Raw genomic sequence first — 25208 nt, 5'->3', positions numbered from 1 at the left:
ATTAATTTTTTTTAATCACTTGACAGTCCTAGAATAATTTACATATAAAACTAGTTGATAGCTCAGGTACTATTTATGATCATCATGGACGAGAATTAAATTAATCAAGACATAAAAACAAGACTGGAATTAATATTAGCACTCAGGAAAATCTCATTCATGAACAATTACCCTATGTAATAACTATTTTTCCATTTTGTCCAAATTAAGATATAAGCTGCTCCGCTCACAGAACTGATCTATATAACTATTTTGTGAAGCACGTTGTAAGAAACGGATCACAACATGGAAATTCTATACTTTATATAACTGGATATCTATGTGTGTCTCTTTATAATTAAGATAAAACTGTACCCATATACATTTACACATGCTTTATCTGTGTATGTATATACACACTTGTATTATACATCTGCTTATGTAGTGATATATGCAGATAATTTACACACACACACTTCTATTCAGATATTATGGTAAAAGGGTGGGCAATATACACACACTTGTAACCAGTTATCCTGTGTATGCCAATGAACTTGTGAGTTCTTGTTTTAAAACCAGTCAAAATTAACAATCCTGACTGCAGCACAAATTAAACTGTTAAAAGTGATAAATGATTCCTCCTTTGTAACACTGGCTACAGAAACTCTGCAAGCAGCAGCTAGAACTTAATATTCAGTGCTTATTTTGACATGTAAATCATCAGGATCAAGTTATTTTACACTTTTTATTGGTAAGCAAGGAAACTATTCTCCTTGATTGAAAAGCATAGTACCAAAATCCTTATATTACACTCAAGTGCTCCCATAAAGAGATTTAGCTTCACGTTTGTGTACCATGAAATGACAGTCTATGGGATGTTCCAGTGAATGAAAAATATTCCATCCCTATACACAGGGCTCAGTTCTCATTCAGACTGAGCAAAGCCAGCAATCAACTTGATAGATTAGACTAGATTGTACTAGATAACCTCCTGAGGTCCCTTCCAACCCAGATATTCTATGATTCTATTAAATCTGTACAGTATAGGGTAAAAGCACACAAAAGACCAGACTTCGGGTGGGGGGGGGGTTTGGAGATATATCAGATTTCATGGTCAGTGACGCATTTTTCATGGCTGTAAATTTGGTAGGGCCCTATACATCTGGCTTCTTCCTGATTGTGCAAATTCTGAATTGTATACCATACACCAATAATATTATATACTACTTGTGGTTTTCCTCAGGCCAGCTAGTGATCCTGTCTGTCACCATCTCACCAGACGCAAGTTGGGTGCAGGTGTGTGGGGGGGGGGGGAGAAGAGATCTGCATATTGTGCAGAACAACATAGGAAAAATATGAGGAAGTTGATTAATGAACAACAAATAAAAATTCAGAATTCAGAAAATGTTACAGAAAAGTTGACAGATTGTCTTTAACTCATGACAATATGGGAAAGGGGAGAAAAGGACATAATTATATAAGGATTACAGTGTTGGCCTAAACTTTGAATGTACTGGAGTTTGCCTATTTACATATATTCAACAGATGTTACCATTACGCTGTTAATCATGCAAAAATAGGTTTAAAATGTGTAATTATCTTCTTTTTATAACTTTAAAATCAAATGGTTTTCTGATCTGTAATTTGACATGTGGTAGAATTTTCAATTATAATATATAAGCAGAGATTCACTTGCTTTACACTGGGTTTAGGTCTGTCATATGGTTTTTAGAGTTTCTAATGAGTTTTTAAATGAGCAGTCAAATATTTGTGCAAACAAGAGAAAATTTATGTGGAAAGGCCGTTAAGTTTAAAGTTAAGGAAAGCTACCTGAAAAGAAAATGAATTACACCTATTTTAAGGATACTCCAACTATGTACATCTTCCTTCATTGGCACTGTTTTCTTTACCTTCCCAAGACCATAACAACTGAAAGCACAAAGAGTACTAATTTATATATTACTCATTTTGAAATATGTGTTGATATATATATACATACCATATTGTAAAGCATTTTTATATAAATGTTAATTATTGAAAATTTTAAAAAACAGTCACATTGGAGCAGAGTGACAGAAAAAGATGAAATAGTTATCAACCTGATTTTAACATCCAATTTCTTGCAGCCCCGTCCAACCTGTCTGGAAATGCTGTGTTTTTCAACCTTTTTGAGATGGCGACCCCCTTTGGACTTAAGACAAAACATGACACCATCCCCCCACTAGAAAAACTTGCAACCCCCTACCTTCAGCTTGGGCCACAGGGCTTCAGCACCCCTGCAGGACGCACGGCTGAAACACTTACATTCACTTCCCAGGGCCCCCTGTGGTGTTGGACTCCAAGTAGTTGCCCTACTTCCTACCCGTAATGCTGTCCCTGCTTGCAACCTCCCTAAACCCATCCCACGATCCCCAGGTTGAGAAACACTACTGTATAGGATTGGAGCTCCATTTACAAGACACGTAACATAAAAGATCTAAAGGTGTCAGTTGTCCAGAGTAGCAATGCATTTTTGGCACTGATATAGCAAGCTCTGGATTTTGGACCAATTCAATTCTTGATTACCATTAAGTATTTGTTACAGATAGAGGGTGTGACAAACTGACAATATCCTGCAATATCCAGAACAAACCTTATGGAATTAAGATAAACTTTACTGAATTAATTTGAACCTTACTGAATTAGAATTAGTACCTTTGGGGTCAATTGTATTAAAAATGCAGTTGTGTATGTATTATAGAATCACATGTAACTTCTCTAAGAGCAGAGGGATGCTAATGTAATTCCTTCCATTATTAGCTCTTTGAAGCCACCTCCTGGAGAGGTTTGTATATAATAGTTCAAACTGAATTCTCCAGGAACCAACAGATAAAGGATTTTTGGGTAAATAGCCTTGTTTTAAACAGACTCAGGGCCTTCTTCCTGTTCGTGCAAATGGACAGGTCTATGGAGGGCTCCAATCCTTAGGGAAGACACTGTGCTTGATCTGAGCTGAAACTGTAATGAACTTGAAACCATGAGGAAACCCCTTGGACAGGGTTTTGAAGGACTGCTCCTGCCAGAGCCCATGTTAGGGTTGGGGTGATCTCTAGTAAGCTTATTAGCATGTGTAGGGGGGAGGGGCTTAATTGTTTTTAAATGTGTTTTCTCTGTTATGATTTTAAATTGGCTTGCATACAAAGTGCTGTGTGGTACCTTATAATGGTGGGCAATTACTCTATTACTAGCCTCTGAAGAGAAACTAAGCAGGCCTACTTAAGCAGAGTGTCTGCCTTGGATGTCACAGTATAGCCAGGGGTCCATGCAACCTGGAATACCCCAGTCAGAAGGGTATTCCACTCAAGAGAGGAGAAAGCCAGAGAATGAAGTCTAGAGCAGGTGCCCTTGCTGGACCACAGAAGAGGAACAGAGATGCAGTTGCACTGAACTGTGACAGAGGGCTAGGGATGATTGCTGATATTAAAACATTTAAGTGTTTTGGAACCATCACGTTGAGCACATTGTTAGCCTCTGTAAATGCATGTTCTTATTACTGTTGCCTTCAGGTTCCCTGCCTTCCCATTAATCTCTCTGAAATTTCTAAAGCTAGAAAAGAGTTCACATAATGTGCCACCTAAAATTTTGAAACCCCAACTTTTAAGCAGCATAAAGAATTAACCTTTAAGCCTAACTGTTCCCATGATATTAGCTGTTAAAGTCATGCCTGATAATAAAGCAGAGGGGAGTGAAATTATGGAAGCAAGATAGTAATCGGAAACACCTTATTTTAAAACATAACCTCGTGAGAATTTATTGAAATTCTGTTCCCCTATATAACTTTGTTAAGGAATATTTCATATGTAAAGCTTCTTGATAATTAAATGTAACATTGATAGTCTAGCATCCTCTCCCACTAAAGTCAGGGTTTTAGTATTATGCCATTGGTGACATCATAGACTAATTAGATTTCCATATTCAAGAGGAATGACAGTGACTCAAAAAAATTAGGTAGAGAAAATACTGGTGCTCCTAGGGAAGGCCGAGACAATGCTACCACGGTAGATCTTTAATGACAGAGCCTTGAAAAACTGTTTGAAGGTCAATCCAGTAGACTCCACCCTACAGGGCTAGGAAGCAATAATGGGGAGCCAAACGTGTTTACCTGGCCCACACCTCAATAGTGCAGGTCTCACTCAGCCACAGAAGAATGTTCAAACTACCTAAAGGGCAGCGGGTGCCAGTCACTTAAACGATCCATTCAGAAGAGGACTCTAAGATATATTAGCATGGTTTAAAAATGGTCTGTGTGGCTAAGTGGCAAACCAAGCATAAAGCATTTTAAAATTTTATTCATAACTTGTTCCAAACTAGGACCCGACCAATTTAAAAATGATTATGCCTGATCCATCCTGGCCAGGCAAACAACATTTAAACAGTTACAATGAATATATTAAACAGTTCCACGAATGTAATTTAAAGGCAGGGCTCCAGAGGCCATTGCCACTAATATCAGATTGAAAGGAAAAAGGAGAGCAAGGAACCTGCACAAAAGCACAATGCCGAAGGAGTAAAACCAGAAATAAGGTAGGTGAACTAAAGATTAAAAAACAATAATGTTGCCTACAGTGCGGCAGTGTACAAAATACAGTGAGATGAGTAACACAAAAAAAGGGCCTTCTACAGTGCTGCCAACTGCACTAATTGGAGCAGATTGCTGAGTAGGGAAACAGGCAAGCACCTGAAAACTATCACTTGGATGCAAATTAAAAAGTAGGAGGGGAAGCTAAGAATATGTGCCTATCTGATGGGATGAAAACAAGAAATTTGCTCACCCACCATTTATACTATTCTAATGTTTAAAAAGAAAAGTACACAACAGACCAAAGTTAAAAGAGGCCCATGTCTAGAACATCGGGTATAAAATAGAGGAAATATATAAATTGGTTAAAAAAAATGTTGCTGTGTGAAAATTAAAATGTACTGGCTATTTTCACAAAGAGACAAAACAAATGCAGGATTAAGACAACAGTTAAAAAAAAATACCCAAAACTAAGAAAACTAGAAATAATCTTTCAGAGCAGACATCAGGAGCATTGTGATTGTTCCATGGCTATTAAAGACTGAGGCTTCAGAAACATGGTAACAGTTTGGGGAGGCTTTCATTGAATAGTGGATCAACATCTTCTGACTACTGTGATAAATACTGACCATTAACAAGGATTTGGCCTTCAAATCAAATAGTTATGTATATTAAAAGTTTGAGACCTAATTCGATGCACTGCCCAATGGACACCCAACTCAAGAATGGCACTATTCTTATGGATATTATTCTTTAAACAGAGCACCAGTCATGCTGTCACTGAAAATACTTTATTGCAGACATCTTAATCCTTCATCCAAAATCCCTAATTTGCACATAAGATGTGTGAAGCTGCAAAGTATAATTTTTTTTTAAAATTATTGTTACTTTGCACTTACATAGCACCTGTTTAGCTAAGGATCTCACTTTCCTTTCTTAAATGAAAACAATAAGTTTGTTTTCTGTGAAGTTAGTTAGGATTAGAGACAGATCATTTGTCACATCACTGAGTTGTAGCTGTCTCTGCTACAGTACCTGACCTCTGTGATAGTGTACCGGATAACTCCACATCAGTATGTACAACAGGAAACGAATCATAGGCAAGTGAAACTGCAGGGGAATTTAGCTAATGACATCCCATGTACTTGAATATTGGCTAGAGCACATTAACACAACCCTAATTTTACAAAAGATGCTATGAAACCTCTGAAGACAGGTGACCCTTTATGTTTTGCTGATTAGCTGAGGCTACAGCACCCTTACTTAATGATGGGACATTGGTTAAGTACTGATTCAAAGGGAAGAGCACCACTTACTGAATAAACATCACCATTCTTTGCAGAAATCTGGGCTTTCTTTGTGGGCGGTCTTCCATACAACCTAACCCAACTCTACTCAGCTTGTGATATTTAATGGGATCACAGTACAAGTTGGTGTGTCTGCAGGCTGTCAGACACAAATAAAAAAAATCACAGAACAAGGGCTAGTTGTTATCTAAGCCACATAGTAATATAACAGTCAGCTGCCTAGGGGATGGTGACCTCAACCTCACAAGCAAACACATTCACAGAAACACCAGAATCTTCTCAGAACAAACAAAGCAGTAATAGAAACTGCATGCCCTCCCAGCATTTCTGGCATCTGCTGTAAAGAGGTGCTTTCATTGCACACACTGAAGTGAAAGAGGATACCAAAAAAGAAAACGAACGGCTCCTAACTCGTGAGCGTGCAGGCCTAATCTAGGGCACCATAACTTCCTTGTACAGGTCTAGAAAAAATACCAGTAAGATTTCTCTTTGATAAAATGTTAAAGGGGAAATCATCTCAATGACTAATTAGCAATTAACGAGTTAGCCTAAAAGGAAGACTAGTCTCCATCACAACAGGTGGCAAAGAAAGCAAGCTGAAAACACCTATGCCAGGAACACACAGTTACATCAGATTTAAAGGGACAGCATCAACCTGAAGTCTAGCATCCCCCCAACCCCACTTTTTTTTTTTTTCTAAAGCAAGAGTTTGATAATATACCCATGTGGGAGCCCTTGCCAATATCTGTGGGTTTTTTACAGATTTTCTCTATTTAAAAAAAAAAAAAACTCTATTCCTCCTCTGTTTCTGTTTAAAGCCCCACACAAACATGAGACAAAGGAAACAGTGAAACTTACTATATATAAGTGCTGTCAATAGTAGGTAAAAGATTCAGAGAAATGCATGATTAAACTGAGGACTAAATACCTCATTTTACTTTTTAAAACTGTTTTAGGAAATGTAATTTTATTAAGAGTCAGCAAAAATCAGAACTGAAATGGAAAAGATCAGAAAACACACACAAGAAATTGTCAAGTTTTTGATTTTTTTTAATGCAGTATCTCTTGAATAACTTCACACATCCGAACTGATAGATCAAGTTTCTCAGTAAATGGCAATGACAGATTTGAGACAGCGATAACAATATATAGATAATCACAGCCCCAGTAGATGTAAGTACTGGGAACTTGTAGTAAAAATTAGCAGTGGACTAAATCATACTGGGTTCAAGATGGTCTCTGAAGAGCAGGATGTAAATAAGTTTGGATTTTGGACTACGCAAAATTCACAGCAATTTCACACCTATACATTGCCCTTCTCTGAACCGTTTCTGATTCTAATCTCTCTTTTGGAATGGGGTGACCAGAACTGTCTGCATTACTCAAGGTCTGGGCATACCATAGGCATTAGAAAAAATAATCCCATCTACACATACAAAATGATGGAGGTCTAAGTTAGCTGTTACCACACAACAAAAGATCTTGGAGTCACTGTGGATAGTTCTCTGAAAACGTCTGCTCAATGTGCAGCAGCAGTCAAAAAAGCTAACAGAACGTTAGGAATGATTAGGGCAGGGTTAGATAACATGACAGAAAATATCATAATGCGACTATGTCAGTGGTTCTCAACCAGGGTCTTTCGGGGGGTACACCAACTCATTTAGATATTTGCCTAGTTTTACAAAAGGCTACATAAAAAGCACTAACGAAGTTAGTACAAACTAAAATTTCATATAGAATCACAGAAGATTAGGCTTGGAAGAGACCTGAGGAGGTCATCTTGCTCAACCCCCTGCTCAAAGCAAGACCAACACCAAACAAATCATCCCAGCCAGGGCTTTGTCAAGCTGGGCCTTAAAAACCTCTAAGGATGGAGATTCCACCATCTTCCTAGGTAACCCATTCTAGTGCTTCACCACCCTCCTAGTGAAATAGTGTTTCCTAATATCCAACCTAAACCTCCCCCCTTGGTGAATCCATGTTGACTGTTCCTGATCACCTTCCTCTCCTCCAAGTGCTTCAAAATGGTTTCCTTGAAGACCTGCTCCATGATTTTTCCAGGGACTGAGGTGAGGCTGACGGGTCTGTAGTTCCCTGGGTTCTCTTTCTTCCCCTTTTAAAAGATGGGTACTATCTTTGCCTTTTTCCAATCATCCGGGACATCCCTTGATCGCCACGAGTTTTCATGGATAATGGCCAATGGCTCCGCAATCACATCAGCCAATTCCCTCAGTACCCTCAGATGCATTAGATCTGGGCCCATGTGCATGTCCAGCTTTTCTATATAGTCCTTAACCTGTTCTTTCACCACTGAGGGCTGCTCAACTCCTCCCCATACTGTGTTGCCCAATGCAGCAGTGTGGGAGCTGACCTTGTCTGTGAAGACTGAGGCAAAAAAAGCATTGAGTACTTCTGCTTTTTCCACATCATCTGTCACTAGGTTGCCGCCCCCGCCCCCCCATTCATTAAGGGTTCCACACTTTCCCTGAACTTTTTCTTGTTGCTAACATACCTGTAGAAACCCTTCTTGTTACCCTTCACATCCCTTGCTAGCTGCAACTCCAGCTGTGTTTTGGCCTTCCTGATTACACCCTTGCATGCTCGAGCAATATTTTTATAATCCTCCCTAGTCATCTGTCCAAGTTTCCACTTCTTGTAAGTTTCCTTTTTGTGTTAAACTCACCAAAGATCTCACTGTTAAGCCAAGCTGGTCGCCTGCCATATTTGCTACAGTCAATCACTTGTTTATACTGTTCTATATATATCAGCGGTTCTCAAACTGTAGGTGAGTTCGTTTTAATGGGGTCACCAGGGCCAGGATTAGACTCGCTGTGGCCCAGGGCAGAAAGCCAAACCCTGAGCCCGGGGCTGAAGCCAAAGCCTGAGTTAAGTGAAGTGAAACTTGGGGTATGCAAAACAAATCAGACTCCTGAAAGGGTTACAGTAGTCTGGAAAGGTAGAGAACCACTGCACTATGTAAATACATGGTATGCCCACACCTAACATACTGAGTGCAGTACTGGTCACCTCATCCAAAAAAGATATATTAGAACTGGAAAAGGTGCAGAGAAGGGCAACAAAAATGATTCAGGGTCTGGAACAGCTTCTATAGAAGGAGAGATTATAAAGACTGGGACTGTTCAGTTTAGAAGAGTCACAACTAAGGGGCGAATGAGATGGTGGTCTATAAAACCACAAATGGCATGGAGAAAGTGAATAAGTGTTATTTACCCCTTCACATAACAGCTGATGAAATTAACAGGCAGCAAGTTTGAAACAAACAAAAAGGAAGTACTACTTCACACAACCTGTGGAACCTTCGAATATTGTAGGGCTAAAAGTATAACTGGATTAAAAAAAGAATTAGATAAATTCATGGAGGATAAGTATAATCAATGGCTATTAGCCAAGATGGTCGGGGTAGAACTCCATGTTCCAGGTGTCCCTATACCTCCAACTGCCAGAGGCTGGGACTGGATAAGGGATGGATAGCTTGAAATTACCCTGTTTTGTATATTCCCTCTGAAGCATCGGGTAGCAGCCACTGTTAGGGACAGGATATGGAGATAGGTGGACCACTGGTGTGATCCCAGTATGGCAGTTCTTATGTCCTTAAATAGTGTCATTATGATACTTTCTGTTTTATTAGCTCTCTTTCCTAATGGTTCCTAACATTGTTAGTTTTTTTTGACGGCCAGTACACACTGAGCAGATGTTTTCAGCGAACTATCCAGGACGAATCCAAGATCTCTTTCTTGAGTGGTAACAGCTAATTTAGACCCCTTCACTTTGTAAGTTTAGGTGGGATTATTTTTCCACTGTGTATTACTTTGCATTGATCAGCACTGAATTTCATCTGCCATTTTGTTGTAGACGTGGCAAGAGGTGTCCTCCTCTCCCCACTGTGGGAGTGGGTGAAGGCATAGGCACCAGCAGCCAAGCTCCCCCCTCCTTGCCTCCTTCTCCCCCTTCCTCCAGCATGCTGCATCCCAGCTCCTCCCCTTCTCTCCCAGCGCTTTCCGCCTTCCAACAGCTGTTTGGCAGCACTTAGGACTTTCTGGGAGGGAGGGGGAGGAGCAGGGATGCCATGCGCTCAGGGGAGGAGGCAGAGAAGAGGCAGGGTGGAGGGGGGACTTGGGAAAAAGGGGTGGAATGGGGGCAGGGCTGGGAACATTGGGGAAGGGGTGGGGCGAGGGCAGTGAGGGGGGTGGGAAGAGGTGGGGCCAGGGGGTGCAGGGGTCGAGCACCCACGGGGAAGTCGGCGCCTATGTGTGAAGCACTAGTCTGAGGACAGCCCCACCCGACAAAAAATGCAGCTGCCAAGGCACCCAAGCCTGCTTTCTTAGCCAATGAGGGTAATGATCACAACTCTAATGATGGGTCCCTTCCACCTCCCAATACAATGTCATGGAAGCAAGCTTCAGAACCATTGTTGGATGAGTGTACCATATGACATTGAAGCATCACCATATCAATAAAAGGTTTTTCTTTTCTCCACCAAAGCAAAATAAGTAATTTACTGGCCGGGTATAGAACTTTGGGCTTTTCCCATAAACAGAATTACTTCCCTGAATTAAGCTGGGTCTATGTGCGGGGTCATACCAGATATTGGCACATTCACACACTTTCTCCAGCCCAGTGTTGCTGAATGTTGGGGCAATATATACGGGATCTAGCTCTGTTGTTTGCATCCTCTCCAGTATGAGCCCAGCTGCTGTAACTTCATATTTATCATCATATCACAGAATGATACATTCTGGTGATCATTTTTAAGGTGTTTCTAAGACAACATTTCTTTGCAATTCTTAGGCATGTTTCAAACTCCAGCACCTTCCTGTTGTATCACTGAGACTTTTCCATGTGTATTCTCAGTTCTGAGTTTTCCAAGGTTTTATACATTCTCCAATTCATCTTTCAACAAAAAAGAATAATGTAAACTGAAACCAGACCATTTTGAGAAGAATCTCTCTGGCAAGGCTGAAGAACAAACTTTGGTTCTTAGCCAGTGGAAAGGCTGGAACCGCTTTGGTCACTGCCAGCTATTAATAATCTTAGCTTGGAATTTTTCTGTAAGACTAGAAAAAAAACTGACGCATCCCATTCAAACCACAGAGGCAGAGCTGTCCCTGAATATAGAAAGTGCAGACTAAACTAGGAGATCGTAATGTAGTTGTGAGAGAATGATTGTAGTCTGTAGACTTGATTGTTCCTATTGATGACTGGTTATATTCTGTCTGCTGGACAGATTGTGACCAGAAAACCCATTAACCTTAATTAGTTCAGAAAATTATTTTAAAACAGAATCAATGTAGTGCTGAAGTTTCCATTATAAAGGCAAATGTTTACTGCTTAACTTGAATACAAATATTACAGTTACAGAACAAAATGGTGCATTTCCCTCCACAACCATACATTCTTAACGGTAATTGTACAGTTCCACTGAGGAAAGTGAAGGCTGGATTTGGGGGATTTTAAGTATGGATTCAGCACCACAGAACCCTACTCTGCTGGGGCTTTGAGCCCTAGAGGCTTAAGAGACAGGACTGGTAGATCAGTAATTAAGACCACGGAAGAGAATGACCAGTGGACTGAAGAAGCCACAGGACACTATTTCAACCTACAGCAGAATGGTTCTACTGCTCCTCCACACCTTGTGGGTGGAGGATTTCCTCCCGCTGTCCATGGGGAGATTACCAGTATACAGCTTGGTCAATTGGGCTGCATTATGAGGTCAGTTTTTTAAGCCATAATTAATGTTGAGAAAATAAATTACCGCATATACTCGTTCATAAACCGAATATTTTTGGTAAAAAAGTGATGCATCAAAGAGCGGAGGTCAGCTTATAAACAGGTCTACACCAAACTTTCATGATTTTAAACTATGAAATCATTGAATTGAATATCTAATACATAATCATTTTGTTTACCTGGAGTGTCTGCAGGCATGGAGCCCCTCAGTTCCCTGTGGCCGTGGTTCACCGTTCCCAGCCAATGGGAGCTGCAGGAAATGGCGCTTCCCGCAGCTCCCATTGGCTGGGAACGGCGAACCGCGGCCACAGGGATCTGAGGGGCTCCATGTCTGTGAACGCTCCAGGTAAACAAAATGTTCCGACCTGCCAGCGGGCCTGGGAGCCAAAAAGTTTGCCAACCTCTGAAATATAGGGTCGGCTTATGAAAGGGTCATACAGTTTTTACTATTTTTACCTACCCTTCGGGGGGGGGGGGAGGGGGAGGGTTGGCTTATAAACGAATGGGCTAATGAACGAGTATATATGGTAATTAACCAGCATTTTCTAGGAAGCTTCTAGGTATTCTAGAATATGCACTCACCATATGCTGTCATCGTCCCAACATAAGGCCCATCAACCACATTTCTATTTTCTTCTGCCAATGCTTTGATATATCTTTTGCTGAGATCCAATATTTGCTCACGAAGGACTGAACTGCTTTCATGTTGAGTTCGCTGTTGAATAGTAAAATGCAGAAGCATCATTCCCCAAATAAAGCCAAAAGTCACCAGAAAAAACCCAAGTTTCTGAGAAGAGAGTTTCCACGGAGTAAAGAACGCCATGGCTTCCCAACAGCTTCACAATCACTGCACGGGTTCTTAAAGCAAGAAACCAAGGAGCAAATGCATGGTCCAGGTATGTAAAGATCACAATGCAGGAATCAGTCTCACTCTGGTGCATTAGTCAGTGTATTTCCTCCTTTCAGTTCCATCCTGCTGCTGCCAAAACAAAGGGAAAAAAGCACATGGTCACCATAAAGTACTAGAGAATCTTCAAACTGTATTTTGTTTGTATTTTAACTTTTGCAAAATATGAGTAGAAAACATGTTTTCTTTATACATTTTTAATTTGTTATACTTTACAATATGAATCAGAGCAGGAACAAGCTGGGAAAAGATTTGGAAAGAGAACAAGTATAAAAAAATTAAATGTATGTTAACCAGCATAGAACACCTTTGAAAATTTGGACCAAATTCAATTCTTTAAAAAAAGTTTCCAATCTGAATTTCAAGGAAAAGGTATTTCAGTGTAATGGGTGAATGAAGATCTTATCTTGCCAATATAGTGGATTTAAAACAATCCTACTGTCATAAATATAAAGGGAAGGGTAAACCCCTTTGAAATCCCTCCTGGCCAAGGGAAAGCTCCTCTCACCTGTAAAGGGTTAAGAAGCTAAAGGTAACCTCGCTGGCACCTGACCAAAATGACCAATGAGGAGACAAGATACTTTCAAAAGCTGGGAGGAGGGAGAGTAACAAAGGGTTTGTGTGTCTGTCTGTAGTCGTCTTGGCCGGGGACAGAACAGGAATGGAGTCTTAGAACTTTTAGTAAGTAATCTAGCTAGGTATGTGTTAGATTATGATTTCTTTAAATGGCTGAGAAAAGAATTGTGCTGAATAGAATAACTATTTCTGTCTGTGTATCTTTTTTGTAACTTAAGGTTTTGCCTAGAGGGGTTCTCTATGTTTTTGAATCTAATTACCCTGTAAGATATATACCATCCTGATTTTACAGGGGGGATTTCTTTATTTCTATTTACTTCTATTTTTTATTAAAAGTCTTCTTGTAAAACACTGAATGCTTTTTCATTGTTCTCAGATCCAAGGGTTTGGGTCTGTGGTCACCTATGCAAATTGGTGAGGCTTTTTATCCAACATTTCCCAGGAAAGGGGGAGTGCAAGTGTTGGGAGGATTGTTCATTGTTCTTAAGATCCAAGGGTCTGGGTCTGTAGTCACCTAGGCAAATTGGTGAGGCTTTTTACCAAACCTTGTCCAGGAAGTGGGGTGCAAGGTTTTGGGAAGTATTTTGGGGGGAAGGACGCGTCCAAACAGCTCTTCCCCAGTAACCAGTATTAGTTTGGTGGTGGTAGCGGCCATTCCAAGGATAACGGGGGTAATATTTGTTACCTTGGGGAAGCTTTGACCTAAGCTGGTAAAGATAAGCTTAGGAGGTTTTTCATGCAGGTCCCCACATCTGTACCCTAGAGTTCAGAGTGGGGGAGGAACCTTGACATGGTGGCAGCGGTGGGATTAACCTGAAATCATTTTGAGATCCAGTTGAGATTTTTTGAACTAGAAATACAGATTTTAAAAAGGAATTTTTAGGAAGTCCAGAAGGCAGCTTTGAAACTGAAAGCAGCTTGGTTTCTCTCTGCTTTGTGGCCAAGCAGAGACAAAGGGGTTTACCCTTCCCTTTATATTTATGACACCTACCATCATTCTTTTCTCAGAGAACAAGTAATTTTAGCTGGCAGTGACGGTGCTATTCGTTTCTGGCAAGAACTAGGGCATATGGCTAGATAGGTGATCAGGAAAGTGGATTCTCTCAAGGGAAAGGGGAAATAAGTGTTCTGCATTATTTAAGCAAACGCAAGCTCTCCTGGCTTACATTACAAGTATTCAGAGGATTGGAAGAATCTCTTATTGTTCTTGTGTGGCCTCTGTGACATGTGTCACAGAGGAATAGCTTCAAAGTTATTTCATAATAAGTAAGAGTTCAATGAGCACATTTCTGTGCCACACTTATGAATATAAATATATCTGAACTGTCACACTACACCTTTTCTCTTTTAAAATGCTCTCACTGTTCTAATTTCAGCATATGCAATTTCAGCAAAGAGTTAGTATCTGACTATCTAAAAATCAAGTAGTGGCTCCATCTTTGCATAATACACTCAATAAAACCTAGCCAACGCCCAATTTTTTGAACGTATTTGTTAATATTAAACAGAACAAGGAAAGCTTACTTAGGAAGTTTCAAGTCAGGTTTTTTAGCATAAAACACTGTAAAAAGGAGAAATACTAAAAGGAAATTAAGTGTAACCTATCATTTAAAAACACAGATTTAGTAAAGCATTATCCTTTTAACTTTATAATGTTCCCAGCAGGAGTATAGAACACACAATGGGTTCTCTTTCTATTTTGTACTTGCACAGATAATGTAGATGTTGCCTGTTTTAATACAGTAACTACAGATATGCCTGCTAGCACTACTGAACATACTTATCGACACATCAAAAATTCTATCAGAAGCCTTGCTTTTGGTAGAGTTAACCACTCCTTAGAGGAAAACTGCCACCTTGGGCCAGAATATAGTACAAAAAAGTCTTGTGCATGCACTTTCATTACTGCAATACAGTTAGTCCAAAGATCATTATGTACCAAAGTGAGTTATTCTGTGTCTATATTTTACTTTAATTCCTCTATTGCTGAAAAGTTCCATTTATAGTTTTGCTTTGTACCCATGCTAGCTTTGAAAAGGGCGGGTGTGAGAAAAATGGAAATTGTTTGTATTTGATTTCACTATAGATAATGTAGCATACCCTTGGTTAGGTATGCTTCAGAAACCCATACAGAAGGAAGTAAATTGTTTTATGAGTGCTCTCTCCACAAGCCTAGGTAGGCTAACACATTTCCTGGTGATCGCACTGGGTAAGTTCAATTCTTTCTGTTTAATTCTATTCTGGGAACCTTTTTTCCAATCACCTATATTAGAAAATGCATGGATTTAAAGTTTGACCATTCTCTTGTAATATCCAAGTGTGAAAATGCTGGAAATTCAATATGTAAAAACAACTCTGTGATTTGAAATCAAAGACATCCAAGACACTAACTCCCCCAATGAACTGAAATTACATATAAAAGTTGTCAGCCCTATATCAATACGATCTTTAACCATTACAATTATATTATTTCTTTCCATAATTATACTGTGCTTCAAGATGAAACAAGAGTAACCAAAATGCATGGCATAAATGACGTTGTGACATTGCGCTCCATATGATTTTATGAAAATATGCTCATGAGTAAGAATATAATATAACTGGAATACGCTTCATGCAAAAGGTCTCTTGTACGGTATCATTACAAAGCTTATAATCTACTGAGTATGGTCATCCTATTTGTATAAATATATCATTCTTGTATCTGAAACTAGAAATATAAAATGAAAAGGAGGACTTGTGGCACCTTAGAGACTAACCAATTTATTAGAGCATAAGCTTTCGTGAGCTACAGCTCACTTCCTCAGATGCATATCGTGGAAATGCATCTGAGGAAGTGAGCTGTAGCTCACGAAAGCTTATGCTCTAATAAATTGGTTAGTCTCTAAGGTGCCACAAGTCCTCCTTTTCTTTTTGCGAATACAGACTAACACGGCTGCTACTCTGAAACCTAGAAATATAAAATGTAACTGAGGTCCTATTGTAATTGTGCAAAGTGTGGGCTATTAATGATGGTTTGGAATCTTGATGGCTGCCATCAACTAGGACAATTGATTGTAAATGGCTGTTTACTTGTAAGCCTTCCTGTGAGTCAGGCCAGGAAGAATGAAGGCTTGGGGTCTCACAGGACATGTGACCATGTCACCTGGTACTGGAATCCACCTTAAACCTGGTGTTTTTCCATTTAGGAGGAGGGCTGGGGACCCAGAGAGACAAAAGATTTCCACCTTGTGCCAAAGCTACATAAGAGGGTGGAACAGAACAAAGAGGGCTGCAGTCATGAGAAATCCCCAAGCTACCACCTGAGCTGGAACAAGGACTGTACTAGGGGGAAAGGATTGGGCCCAGACTAAAGGGAGGCTAGGCTGTGAAAGAAGCTTATTGGAAAATCTGAGGGTTAGATTTACCTGTATTCAGTTTCTTAAAGGTATTAGACTTAAACTTAGGTGTTTTGTTTTATTTTGCTTGGTAACTTACTTTGTTCTAAGAAAAGGAGTACTTGTGGCACCTTAGAGACTAACAAATGTATTTGAGCATAAGCTTTCGTGAGCTACAGCTCACTTCATTGGATGAAGTGAGCTGTAGCTCACGACAGTTTATCCTCAAATAAATTTGTTAGTCTCTAAGGTGCCACAAGTACTCCTTTTCTTTTTGCGGATACAGACTAACATGGCTGCTACTCTGAAACCTTACTTTGTTCTGTCTGTTATCACTTGGAACCACTTAAATCCTACTTTTTATACTTAATAAAATCAGTTTTGCTTATTAATTAACCCAGAGTAAGCAATTAATACCTGGGGGAGCAAACAGCTGGGCATATCTCTCTATCAGTGTTATAGAGGGCAGACAATTTATGAGTTTACCCTGTATAAGCTTTATACAGAGTAAAACGGATTTTTTTGGGGTTTGGATCCCACTGGGAGTTGGAGACAGGAACACTTGCTAAGCTGTTTTCAGTTAAGTCTGCAGCTTTCGGGGCATAGTTCAGACCCTGCATCTGTGTTGCAGTAGTTTACCGTATCTGGCTCAACAAGGCAGGGTTCTGAAGTCCCAAGCTAGCAGGGAAGATGGGCTCAGATGTAGTCTCAGCACATCAAGTGACAGTCCGAAGGGGGTCTCTGTGACCAAACCCATCACAGAGGTGCTATAAGGTTTTTACTGATGTTTGTTTAGGGTAGAGGTTCGCAAATTATGGGGTGCAGCCCCGTGCGGGGGTTGATCAGGTTATCAGGGGCATGGAGACCTGATGGGGCCATACTGAGAGGCTGGAGTCAGGAGAGGGCTCTGCCCATCAGGGGAAACGGACAGGACTCTGTGCAGGTGGTCTTGGCTGCCAGGCTCCTTGCATGCCTCATTCCCCCACTGTTGCAGCTGCCATCAATCAGCAGTTATGTTCCTCTGATGGGAATGTTGGCAAAGACTTGGAGCAAGGAACAGAAGGCTACACGCCAAGAATACTGAACCCCTCCCCTTACCAGGCAGTGCCCCTTCCTGACCCTTCAGTGCAGCTCCAGGGACAGAGCCTACACAGGGAAAGCAGATGGGGCCAAGCTCAAGCTCTGGCTAGATAAAATTTATACTAACCAAAAAAATCAATGTGAAAATTGCCATTTTCACAGAAAATGTTAACACTGTCAATTTTTGAAGGCATTAGAATTTTTCTTGGACTTAAAACAAACACATATAATAGACTGTCTCTTGCAGATTTGTGTATTGAATACGATAGGAAGAAAATGAATGTAATGGAATCCAGTGAAGATCATGAGCTGAACTGAAGTATGCATAACAAATATTAGTTAAAATTTTCAGGAAAAAGATTACAGGGCTCTGATTGGGGGAGGAAAAAAGACTACCCTATTCTCCCATCATCTTCCACACACCCAACCTCCTTCACATGACTAGGAACAAGATGAATGATCCAGCTTCCACGGTCTAAGTAAAAGTAGCCACCCTAGACAACTACTCAATCATTTAGTCTACTAATTCTTAGTTCAGAAATTCTAATGTCTAGGAGCTTGATGAATACCCAGAATCCTATAGCCAAGTGATCTTTAGTTTCATAGTACTACTGGTGTATATGAGGATTTAAATACACGTATGAAGACAAGTTCTCTGCTCCAAAGAGCTTGAAATTTAATTTAGGGCCTTGATTCTGCAAACACTATGCAAAGACTTCAATAGGACTTCTCAGTGTGTGAAGCTCAGCACGTGCATAAGTCTTGCCAGGATAGGGGCCTAAACTGTCAACACACAGAGACCAGCAGAGCACTTTGGAGTTCAGAAACCAGGTATACAGCATAAAACAGATTTTTGTAGTATTGTTCTGGTCGAGAGCCGTGAAAGTAAGTAAAACTGAACTCGGACACAGTTAAAACACACCAACACACAATTTCCTATCTTAAGCTACTTTGAATGGTTGCCTATGTACTTTGAGGTGTCTGGTGACCTTAGAGAACCCCTCTTTATGCACAGTAACATGAGCTAAACAATCACCAGGTTTAAATAGGTTGGGACTGGTAGCATGATATTTTTAGTGAGGCCTCAAATCAGGAATTCTCTCCTCCACAGTTTAACAGAACCTGAATTAGTTGATTAGAATGCTTCAAAATCTATTTTCCCCAAAACTCATCATGTCTTGAGTCTTGTTTGAGTGGGATGAGAGGGACTTTAGATGGTAGACATTGTTCCACATGTGTATTTTGTACATGTCTCTAGAGTAAGTGATAGGCAAAACAAAAGTAAAAAAAATCTGGTCTCTGATTTGGCTCACAGATGTGGGGATCCAACTACTTTAGATGGGACTGAACCACAATCTAAAATAGCAAATACTGCATTGAGTACTGTACAGAAGTAGATTTGATGTAAAAGCACTTGAGAATTGTATCTGAGCAGAATTATCTTTAGATAAGGCTCTGAAAATAGCTGATGGGCCAAACAAAGCAGAGCATATGAAAAACTATGTGAATACTCTGCTGGAAATAGCCAGGAATGTGTGTTACCTATGTGTTCCAATGAAAAAAGAAGCTCTTTATTTAAGAGCAATTTGAAATGCATCTCTTTAAGCAAAAATGGTAAGTTACATCACCTCAACTAAAATCGACACTCAGGTTATACAAGTTTTTCGTGTTTCTGAAGTTATTTTCATAAAAAGAAGTTCATGATAATTGCAACACCACATACAATTTGGGTCAGAATCATCTTCAGTAATTAAGAAAATAGCAAGCCCTTTTTCTACTGAATTCATCACTCTGATATGAGACTGCCAGTTTCTGATATTTCATGCCGGTAGGAGAAAAAAATTTAACAATTCTTAAAAAAAAAACAACAACAAAACCCCCAAACCCCCCCCCCATGAAACAAGCAATGCCCCCTCCCCCCAAATTTTTTCAATGAAACACACAGTCCAGTTATAAAAGGCATAGTGGTCCCCTACTCGCTACACTGGAGTATTTGGTAAAAAGAACCCCACCAGTTTATTTAGACTAAGGGTACGTCTACACCATGAGTGCTATGCAGCAGAGCTGCAGCTATGTCATGTTTTCCCTGTAGAGTGGATGCTTCTTACATCAGTGAAAGGGGTTTTTCCACTGATGTAGGTAATCCACCTACCGAAGAAACAGTAGCTAAGTTGATGGAAGAATTCTTCCGTCGGCCTAGCCATGTCTAGGCTGACTTACCTACATTGCTAGGTGATGTGAATTTTTCATACTCCAAGCAAAATAGCTACAATAATCTAAATTTTAAGAGTAGACCAGGGCTAAATTATTCAAAGCAAAGACTCTGTCTTTCTTCTATAAAGTGCCCTACAAACATATGGTGCTATTTCTATGTTAAATAATAAATGGCATGCCTTACTCAGCATTCTAAACCATCTAATTGACATTGTAGCGTACAAAGCTACAAAGAGTACATCTACACAGCAAAAGCTGAGCACTAGTGTAGTTGCCTGAGCTAGCGCGGGTAACAACGGCAGTTAAGACAATGCAGCACAGATAGTGCAAGCGTGGCACGGTCCCCATATAGGAGCAAGGCACTGTGCTATCATGTCTGCTATTGTTACCCATGCTAGCTGGATTCAAGCTAGCTAGCATAGGCTAGCCCATGAGTTTTTGCTGTGTAGATATACCTTCAAGTAGCAGTGAGATCTGCAGACCCAGACTGATTCAGTTTTTATATTGAAAAATGCATATTAATTTAAATTCCTTGCTATCAAATATCCAAGGTTAAAAAAATTTCTTTCATGCACTCTGATGCAGAGAGGTGGGAAAAACCTTTTGCACTTCCATCCAAATATTGTAATAAATAATTCTGCATTAAAACAAAGGCTGACCTGATACGTATTCACTTCAGGGTTTCATGCTTCCCTATTTACATTAATCCTTGTTTCTTTTGAAATAAAGGTTATATATCGCACAGTCTGAAATTTATGTCCATTCAGATTTTTTAAATACTGTAAATTCAGTTTGAACTACTGTGTCATCTAACTCACTACTTTGCATACAAGTACCACTGCTTATATGGACATTAGCTTAGACTAGTATGCATGATTGTACAACACATGTGTTGAGAAGGTCAAGCAGAATGGGCTGTTTTGATTTGTTAAACAATACTGAGATAAGATTTAACAGCCAAAATATCATGTAAACATTAATTCTTGTTCTGCTGCAAAGTTTCATACAGATTGATTACACGTACTATAGCATGTATCTTATTAAAAACAAAATCTGTTGCAGAAGAGTTACAGAAGTTTAGGGTTTTGTTTTGTTTTTTTCAAACATATATATATTCGTGACATTTTCTTTCCAGTCTGTACTAATAAGAGGTCAGGTGGTAACAGAAGTTTGGGACAGTGTTGCTCCACAGTCTCAGTTCAAGGTATGGTTCAGTAGTTCTATGAATCAGTGATGGACTTGCAATTATGGAGCGCTGGAAAGCAGCATACTTAGCACATATAACTCATAACTAATCAAATGTGTACTCTCAAAATGACAGATCTAGGATCTCCATGCAAATATTTTCCAGAATCTAGGATCTTTTTTAAAAATGGAAAACACTACATTTCTCTGTTTGTATTGTTTCTGCAATATGCAGCAATACACTACTGTGCTATGGAGTCTGCAGTCCAGACTGACACTGAAACTACCACCACCTCCATTCAGATGGATAGGCTGCTAATGTGGATGCTGGATTATGATCATTTAAAGGCCAACCCTATCAAAAGCATTCCAAATACACCAGACACACACGCAGTAAAACTCCAGTGTGAGTGGACACATCTGGCACGACCCAACATTCCACAGAAAAGTGATGCCAGGACTCATGCTCTACGCTTCAGGCAGTGGACGAACCCATTTAAAGAGATGCATACGTGTGCACTCATGTAAATTCTCAGCATTATAAAGCTAACCGAGATAGATAGCTCTAGTACTAGTGACGCATGTAAGTAAGGGCAAAAATTCCACCTAAAATATACACACATTAAACTTTACCAGTAATGCTAACTTTTACCTCACAGTAGATGGTCTGCTGCATATCAGATAGTGTTGGTATGTTCAGATCAACCCATGAAAAGCAAATTAATAGCAGGGTATTTCAGCCTACATCCCACCTAGTTTTCACAGAGTTGGCTAATCTCTATTCAGAAACAGCTTTAAGTCTCAGTTACAGTTTTTTCAGCTAGTTTGTTCAGACTGATTTTCCCTTGCTTTCTCTAATTTCTTGTATGGCTTCAGACAACATGTAATTCTTGTTTTCTTTCTATCTCCCGTTTATAGGCACAGCATTACTGGTGAGGTGGGTTACTGACTTGCTCCGTGTGGTCATTTTACACAGTTAATTAAATTTAAATAATGGAACTGTTAATGAGAGGGACAAAAAAGGCAGTGCACTTTAGAATTATGTTCAGCAGCCGTTTCTCTTCGAATGGAGGTGACTGCATAGAGATCCACTGAAAACCTAATGGAAGAGCACAGAAAAACAGACATGAAGAAACGCTAGATTCTAAGAAAAAGGTTCTACTTTATATGAACATATTGTCTATTGTTGGGCAGTTTGCAACGCCACAAACCTTTCCCATACACAATATATATAGTACCAAAATGTCTGATGTTATATCTGAATAAGTAATGGAAACTAGGGAATGCCTATAGGGTTACAAAACGCATGCATACACATAAACAAGATTTTTTTTTTAACGTGTTTTTCTGCAATTGTTTTTTACTTGCTATTCGGCAACTGTTACACCAACATCTAAACCATCATGGTTCAGAAAGTGTTTGTCCATTCATGAGTTCTTTGAAATTTCTCCTATTTGTGGGAGACGGACGGAGGGGGGCAGTTATACCAGCCAGAGTGCAAAAAATTCTTAGTTTCTATTGGTTGCCTCCTGCTTGCTTCACACAGAAGGAAATGTCTATGCATCAGGCAATGATAGCAGCAACCAAGTCACAGAAAGATGCAAAATGGAACTTTAAGTATTAATTATCAATCCTGTCTACATTTTAATGCCTCAGACACATCATCCTCTTCCCATTTATCAACATGGTAATTTACAATGGTCAAAGAGAAGCAGAGTACCTAGTGCTTCCCAGACTAGAATATTTGTAGCCAACACCCATCTAATGTGAGATCTATACAACAAATACAGCCAGGTCCAAAGCTCACTGAAATCAGTGGGAAGGCTCCCATGACTTCAGTGGGCTTTGAATTAGCCCATAATGAACCTTTTAGTTTCCTTAAAATGGTTTGGTAAATTTACATCTTAAAAATTCAATTTAAAACGTTTCCCACTTTTCACATCTGAAGCAGACAATCTGATAAAATGCAAAACTCACCACAGCTAGCAAGAAGACAGATGCTCTTTGGAGAAAACAGTGCATTTACTGCAAACACCAGTAAGCAAACAAAAGATATGCAGATAGCAACTTACAACTGTGTCAACCCATGCACAGTGCCTACTGTCTTAGCCTGAAGGAGTCGCCCTTCAGATCACCTCACAGAGAGAAAGCTATGCGATAATGAGTTAACTCGTTCAGTAACTTCTTTTACCCGTTATTAAAAGCACATTTCAGAATTTAAATTGCTTAACACATAAAATAAATGCACAAAGCAGTTACCTTAAGGTAAGAATTAAGGAATTCTTGAAAGACATTTTTGTCCTCTTTCCTGCTCCTCCCGCCCCCCTTTTTTTTTTTTAAACAGAATGCTCTCGTCCCTCTCCTAAACCTCAACTACACCTGAAGTGGGACACAGAATAACCACCTCTAGATGCAAGTCAACACAGCGAGAGAAGAATGATGCCAGGTTGACAGCTGAGGCAGGACAGACGGACTGAGGGAGATTAGAAGTAAAAATATTTTTTTTCTTTTCTTTTTAAGGACGAAAGTGTAGGGGAAATTGAGGTCATGGGGAGAAGAGCAGCCTTTGGTGAGATGCCATTAAAAAAACACAACCACTTTTTGCCTTGAACAAGCATCCTACCTTCATCATTTGTCAACAGGATGCGTGGCAACCCAAAGATTTTTTGTGAAAGTCCCTGACTGGAAAGATTTCAAAATACTTAGTACAGTTTCCTACCAAGCATACCACATTATGAAGCTTAGCTACACAGAAATGGGCAGCAGCAGATGCACCTCTCTTCATGCTAGTGACCTATTTATTTGTCATCCAATTTTGTGATGCCAGGAGAGACTAAAACAGTAACAATCCCTCCCCCAGAGGTTTTTTGTTTTTCGGGGGGTTTTTTTGTAACTACAAATCTCACTCTGATGCAAATCAGAAGTTTTGTTGTCCTAAAAAATGAACACAGCAAAGTAAATCTTGGATGCAAGGTGTTCGGATCATTACTCTTCAGTGTGCTTGTCCTGAGTAGGTTCAACATAAATACCCTTCCCCATTATCCCAACTAAAAAATAGGCAACTCATTTACCAATTCAGCACCCCCAGCTCTTCTCTTCCTTTTATCTTCTTAAAAGATTTCTGAAAAAACACCAATGGGGCAGAGCTCCTACCTTCTACATTTATTCTGTACTTTATTATATCCACTGTACCTTTAAACTGTAAGTTATTTGGAATAGGATCTACTGTACTGCCTTGTGCAAGCTAATCATACCAAGTTATAAACAAATAACTCAGACTCGCTGCAACCTATGATTTCAGCATACATAATCAATTATTGAAGGGTGTGCCCATAATCAGAGTAAACTTTTCATCAGAAGAAAATGCAAAATACGCTAGAAAATTAATGTTCTGGAATTATGCTCTGGGACAACACTTTGTCTCACTATCTGCTTCCTATCCACTATTCTCTATCCACTCTGGGCTCTGCGCTCTATCCACTATTCTGAAGCTCATGGAAGCTACATTCCCCTTTATGGAAAAGAGAAATCTGTTGTGCTAGCCAGTTAGGACTGCTGAATAAGTATAACAAGATGACCCAACAATAAAACAGATGCCCAGCCAGGTGACTCCAAGCCCATACTTCTTCAGAGCTTCTAATGCAGACGAGGCTTGGAAAGACAATGATCTGATAGTAAAGAGATGTTGCAGAACAAGTACATATGGCCCCACTGATCCTGTTTTTAATACTTAGGGGTTTATTTATCTGTAGCAAAGTAGCAATGACAGCCATAACAGCATTCAGAACATCACCACAGGTTAGTCTGATTCGTGAGTCCAAGCATCAAAAGGAAATCAGTGGTACTGCAGTGCATTCCAAGCCTGGCAGTAATAGTGTGATTTTGAAGTTAAGAGAACCAGACGAGATTAAAAGACACCGAAGGTAGAGGTCAGAGCTGTGGAGAAGGATAATACAGAAATATGTAAGAACTTGAAAACCAGTGAGGGGCACATTAATGCCATTGTTTGAGATAACATACAGCTTAGTTTTCTTTAAACCAAAGCTCCAGGGAAAAATGCTGGAAGTAAAAATGTGTGATTACTCAAGTTTCCTGCTGATTCTGTCACAAATCTACTTAAGGTGACTCAAGTTAAACACTGAAATGGCTTTATACATTTAGACAGAAGCACAGAAGAGTGACAAAAAACATCCCAGAATGGAAAGAACCTTCTTTGACTGTTTCAGGTGTGAGGAATGAAGAATCCTAAGCAAATGCCAGAAGGTTAATAACCTTTC

The 25208-nt window shown here is 39.7% G+C and overlaps 1 protein-coding gene across 6 annotated transcripts in view; it reads right to left on the bottom strand.

The window, feature by feature from the left end:
* MGAT5 (alpha-1,6-mannosylglycoprotein 6-beta-N-acetylglucosaminyltransferase) overlaps positions 1-25208 on the bottom strand; it is a 327724-nt gene that overhangs the window by 134448 nt on the left and 168068 nt on the right. For 5 of the 6 annotated variants that reach the window (XM_084643162.1, XM_084643160.1, XM_084643161.1 and 2 more), the window contains one exon: positions 12175-12571. In XM_084643162.1, the coding sequence (XP_084499288.1) occupies positions 12175-12415 (241 nt within the window). In that variant the 5' untranslated portion in view covers positions 12416-12571. The remainder of the gene's footprint in view (positions 1-12174; positions 12572-25208) is intronic. The other variant, XM_084643164.1, reaches the window with a different exon arrangement.

The sequence above is a fragment of the Lepidochelys olivacea genome, assembly GCF_965140295.1.
Source record: "Lepidochelys olivacea isolate rLepOli2 genome assembly, chromosome: 11".
NCBI classification, from domain to species: Eukaryota; Metazoa; Chordata; order Testudines; family Cheloniidae; genus Lepidochelys; species Lepidochelys olivacea.
This window is presented reverse-complemented; position numbering and strand designations above follow the sequence as displayed.